We start from the raw sequence: 5,185 nt of genomic DNA, 5'->3' as shown, positions 1-5,185 counted from the left end.
ATTTGTGTTTGAATCCAGTAGATTCAATCTTCTTTGAGAGCAACCAAAGCTGCACACATCAATCCCTTACCCTATTCTAATTTCCTTTCTAATTTACCATGTTCCTTTTGTAATTTTCATTGGTTTTTGGTTGTAAAGTTCCAAATCCAAGCAAGTGAGGTGATAGAGTTCACAAGTGCTCTTCCCTCATTTGTAACTAGACTCAAATAAAGTCTCACAACCTAAAATTGGATAGACGGTAGTGTGTCTTAGATCCAAAGTCTAAGCCTCACCTAGGAGACCTCACTTTAATTGCTTTTCCAATTCTCGACTAGATAGCCTTTATCTTGTGCGAATAGGAAGCTCTCTTAGGGGTCCGAATTTAGAGTTTAGGTTGTTTTTCTTTGCTTTGTGGTTTTTGTTGTCTTTAAGACTTAAGTGGATTTAAGAGTGATTTTGATCTAAGGACTCTAGCAAGTAGCTAGAAGCATATTTGGCAAGGATAAGGCTTGGTACTTAAGCAATCCTAGTGATTCACCTCCATTACCTGGAATATTGCTTTCAAGTGAAAATCTTTAGTCTTTATTTCAAGAATAACATTTAAGTCCACCATAATGTCTAGAAGGCATTCTCCTAGGATTAGTGATAGTGAAAATCAAAAAGAAAATTTTACTCTTCAAACTTTAGTCAATCAATTTGCTGAAATGAGAAAGGAAATGAACCAAGAAAGAATCAATAGAGAGCTTCAAAATGCTGTCATTCAAGATGGATTGAGATTGATAAGGGAAAATAAGTCTAGGGGAACTCAAAGTGAAAATTCTCAAGAGGGAGGGATATCTTTGAGTATGGGTGATTATTATCCTCATCAGCCTTCTACTTCTAGGAGGCATAGGCGAAATTCTCATGCACCCCCACCCCCTAAAGAAGTCAATGTTGTGTTGCCTCACTTCCATGGGAAAGACAATGTTGAGGCTTATCTTGATTGGGAAATGAAGGTGGAACAATTATTTGCTTGCCACCAAGTAAGTGAAGAGAGGAAGGTCTCTCTAGCTACCCTAACCTTTCAAGGGTATGCAATGTATTGGTGGACTGCCTTAGTCCAAGAGAGGCTTAGACATCAAGCCCCTCCCATTTATTATTGGAATGATCTCAAGTCTGCCCTTAGGAGGAGACACATCCCCTCCTATTACAATAGGGAACTCATGGATAAACTCCAAAGGTTACAACAAAGGACTATGACAGTTGAAGAATATAGACAAAAGGTGGAGTTATACATCATGAGGACAGGCATAGTAGAAGGTTCAGAAACTACTTTGGCTAGGTTTTTAAGTGGTCTCAATTTTGACATTAGAGATAGAGTTGAACTTCTACCTTATAGAGATTTGAATGANCTTGTTCAAATGTGTATCAAGGTAGAACAACAAAACTTGAGAAAATCTTCTTCTAAAAGAGTTCAAGTTCAACCTATCTTTGAAAAGAAAATTTTTAAAGAAAAAGAGCCATTTAAACCTCTAGCTAAAATAGAAGAGAAACCCAAGAAAGAGTCCACCTCACACACAAGAACAAGTGAAATTAAGTGCTTTAAATGTCTAGGAAGGGGTCATGTAGCTACTCAATGTCCTACAAAAAGAAACATCATTTTAAAAGGCAAGGACATTTATAGTAGTGAAAGTGACACCCCAACTAGTGAAAGTGAGAGTGAGGAAGAAGAAAGAGAAGAGGAAGTATATGCTGATGATGGACAACTTCTCATGGTGAGAAGAATACTTAGTAACCAACCAAGTCTTGAACACCTATCACAAAGAGAGAACATCTTTCATACAAGATGTAAAATTCAAGAAAACCATTGTTCTCTCATTGTTGATAGTGGTTCTTGCTGCAATTGTTGTAGCACAAGGTTGGTTGAAAAGTTGAAGCTTGACATTATACCCCATCCAAAACCTTACAAACTTCATTGGCTAACTGAAGATGGGGATATAATAGTCAAGAATCAAGTGAAATTGGCATTTTCCATTGGGAACTTTAAAGATGAAATTTTATGTGATATAGTTCCCATGGAAGCATGTCATGTGTTATTGGGGAGACCATGGCAATTTGATCATCAAACTATTCATCATGGTCTAACCAATACTATCACTATCCATCAAAGGGACAAGAAGTTTGTGCTTCATCCTTTGACTCCTACCCAAGTGGCTCAGGATCAAGCACAAATGAAGTCCACAAGAAAGCAAGAAAATAGTCAAAAGAGAAAAACAAGAAAGAAAGAGAGTGGTGAGTCTAGTGCACCACCCAAGGTCACTCAACATGAAGTCCTTTTAAACAAAAAGACTTTAATCAATACACTTCAAGTTGAGCAACCTTCATACCTTCTCCTTTGTCAAAGCACACTTACATGCACATCTAGTGACTCCAAGACTTCAACTCTTTCTCCACCCATTCAAAAACTTTTGAAAGAATTTGATGATCTATTTCCAAAAGAAATTCCAAAAGGGCTCCAACCCATAAGAGGAATAGAACATCAAATTGATTTCATCCCAGGGGCAATTCTTCCTAATAGGCCTGCCTATAGGACAAACCCCCAAGAAACCAAGGAGATTGAGTCACAAGTCCAAGAGTTGCTAGACAAAGGCCTAGTTCAAAAGAGTCTAAGTCCATGTGTTGTACCAGTGTTGCTTGTACCAAAGAAGGATGGGAAGTGGCGCATGTGCTGTGATTGTAGGGCTATCAACAACATCACAATCAAATATAGACATCCCATTCCTAGGCTTGATGATATGTTGGATGAATTGCATGGAGCTCAAATATTTTCAAAGGTAGATCTTAAAAGTGGATATCACCAAATAAGAATCAAAGAGGGTGATGAATGGAAAACTGCCTTTAAGACCAAGTTTGGATTATATGAATGGCTAGTTATGCCTTTTGGTCTTACAAATGCTCCAAGCACATTTATGAGACTTATGAATCATGTCCTTAGGGATTGCATTGGGAAATTTGTAGTTGTTTATTTTGATGACATCTTGGTATATAGTCAAAATTTGCAAACCCATGAAAATCATTTGAGAGTTGTCCTAACAATTCTTAGAAAACACAAATTGTTTGCAAATTTTGACAAGTGTACCTTTTGTGTTGATAGCATTATCTTCCTTGGATTTGTGGTCATCAAAAATGGGGTTCATGTGGACCCAGAAAAAATAAAGGCCATACAAGATTGGTCTCCCCCAAAGAATGTAGGAGAAGTAAGGAGCTTCCATGGTTTGGCAAGCTTTTATAGAAGATTTGTTCCTAACTTCTCTAGTCTTGCTTCACCTCTCAACGAGTTGGTGAAAAAGGATGTTACATTCCAGTGGGGGGAAAACAACAAAAGGCTTTTGAGCTACTAAAGGAGAAGCTTACCCAAGCACTCAATCTAGCTTTACCAAATTTTTCCAAAACTTTTGAGCTAGAATGTGATGCTTCAGGATTTAGCATAGATGCTGTATTATTACAAGAAGGACACCCAATTGCATATTTTAGTGAAAAACTTCATGGTGCTTCTTGTAATTATCCCACCTATGACAAAGAACTCTATGCACTTGTGAAGGCTCTTCAAACTTGGGAACATTACCTTGTTGCCAAGGAGTTTATTATTCATAGTGATCATGAATCACTTAAATATTTGAAGAGTCAACACAAGTTACAAAAGAGACATGCTAAGTGGTTAGAATTCATTGAGCAATTCACTTATGTTATTAAATACAAGAAAGGAAAATCTAATGTGGTGGTTGATGCTTTATCAAGAAAAATTAATCTCTTAGCCACATTAGGAGCTCAAATTCTTGGATTTAATAACATTATTGAGTTGTATTCACAAGATCCTGAATTTGCTCATATGTATGAGGAATGTCTCAATAAGTCCCAAGGAGGATTTTATGTGAGAGAGGGGTATCTTTTTAAAGAAGGAAAAATTTGCATCCCTCAAGGATCACATAGAAAACTCCTAGTCAAAGAGACACATGAGGGTGGTTTAATGGGGCATTATGGGGTAGAAAAGACTCTTGGCATGATAAAAGAAAAATTCTTTTGGCCTCACATGAGAAGGGATGTTCAAAGGCATTGTTTTAAGTGCATCACTTGTTTGGAATCCAAATCTAAATCAATGCCTCATGGACTTTACACTCCTTTGCATGTTGCATCAACCCCTTGGGAAGAGATAAGTATGGATTTTGTGTTAGGACTTCCCAAAACTTCTAGGGGTTTTGATTCTATCTTTGTGGTGGTAGACAGATTTAGTAAAATGACTCATTTTATACCTTGCCACAAAGTAGATGATGCAAGCAACATTGCAAAGTTATTCTTTAGAGATGTGGTTAAACTTCATGGTCTACCTAAGGTAATAGTTTCGGATAGAGATACAAAATTTCTTAGTCACTTTTGGAGGACCTTATGGTCTANATTAGGGACTAAGTTATCTTTTTGTACTACTTGCCATCCTCAAACAGATGGTCAAACTGAAGTAGTCAATAGATCTCTTTCCACTTTACTAAGGGTAGTTCTTAAGGGAAATCACAAGTCTTGGGATGAGTACCTTCCTCATGTTGAGTTTGCCTACAATAGAGTAGTTCATGGAACTACTAAAATGTCTCCTTTTGAGGTTGTCTATGGCTTTAACCCTTTAACTCCTATGGATTTAATACCCCTTCCAAATTCTATTGATTTTATTCATCAAGATGGGGTATCTAAATCTAAGTTTATCAAATCAAAGGGTTAGAGTTCAAATTCAACAACAAAATGAGAAATATGCCAAGAAACATAATAAAGGCAAAAAAGAGTTGATCTTCAATGAAGGTGATCTAGTTTGGGTTCATCTTAGAAAGGAAAAATTTCCTCAACTAAGAAAATCCAAACTCAATCCTAGAGGAGATGGTCCTTTTAGAGTTTTAAGGAGGATGGTGTTCATGCTACTTTCACTGTATCTGATCTTAAACCTTTTGCAGGTTGTGCAAGTGAAGATGAAGATCCTTTGGATTTGAGGACAAATCCTTCTCAAGAGGGAGGGGATGATACAAGAGGGTCTAGCATCATGACACACATAGGACCTATCACAAGAGGGATGGCCAAAAAGCTTCAAGAATAATATTCTCCAAAAGGTCAAGTACTCTTTGCTATCTTTGGATGGGAAATTGGAGATCAAGAAGATGCTACAAATTTGCCAAAACATGGTCAAGGG

General features: G+C 37.2%; 1 protein-coding gene across 1 annotated transcript; it reads left to right on the top strand.

Moving 5' to 3' along the window:
- Positions 1-683: 683 nt before the first annotated feature.
- Positions 684-4,726, top strand: LOC111241128. Its single transcript, XM_022777942.1, has 4 exons — positions 684-2,137; positions 2,363-2,961; positions 3,124-3,206; positions 3,641-4,726. The coding sequence occupies exons 1-4, from the start codon at positions 684-686 to the stop codon at positions 4,724-4,726; spliced, it is 3,222 nt and encodes a 1,073-aa protein (XP_022633663.1).
- The last annotated feature ends 459 nt before the right edge of the window (positions 4,727-5,185 follow it).

Source organism: Vigna radiata, unplaced genomic scaffold, assembly GCF_000741045.1.
Source record: "Vigna radiata var. radiata cultivar VC1973A unplaced genomic scaffold, Vradiata_ver6 scaffold_108, whole genome shotgun sequence".
NCBI classification, from domain to species: Eukaryota; Viridiplantae; Streptophyta; class Magnoliopsida; order Fabales; family Fabaceae; genus Vigna; species Vigna radiata.
Note: the sequence above shows the minus strand (reverse complement) of the source record. Positions and strands in the feature narration are given on the sequence as shown.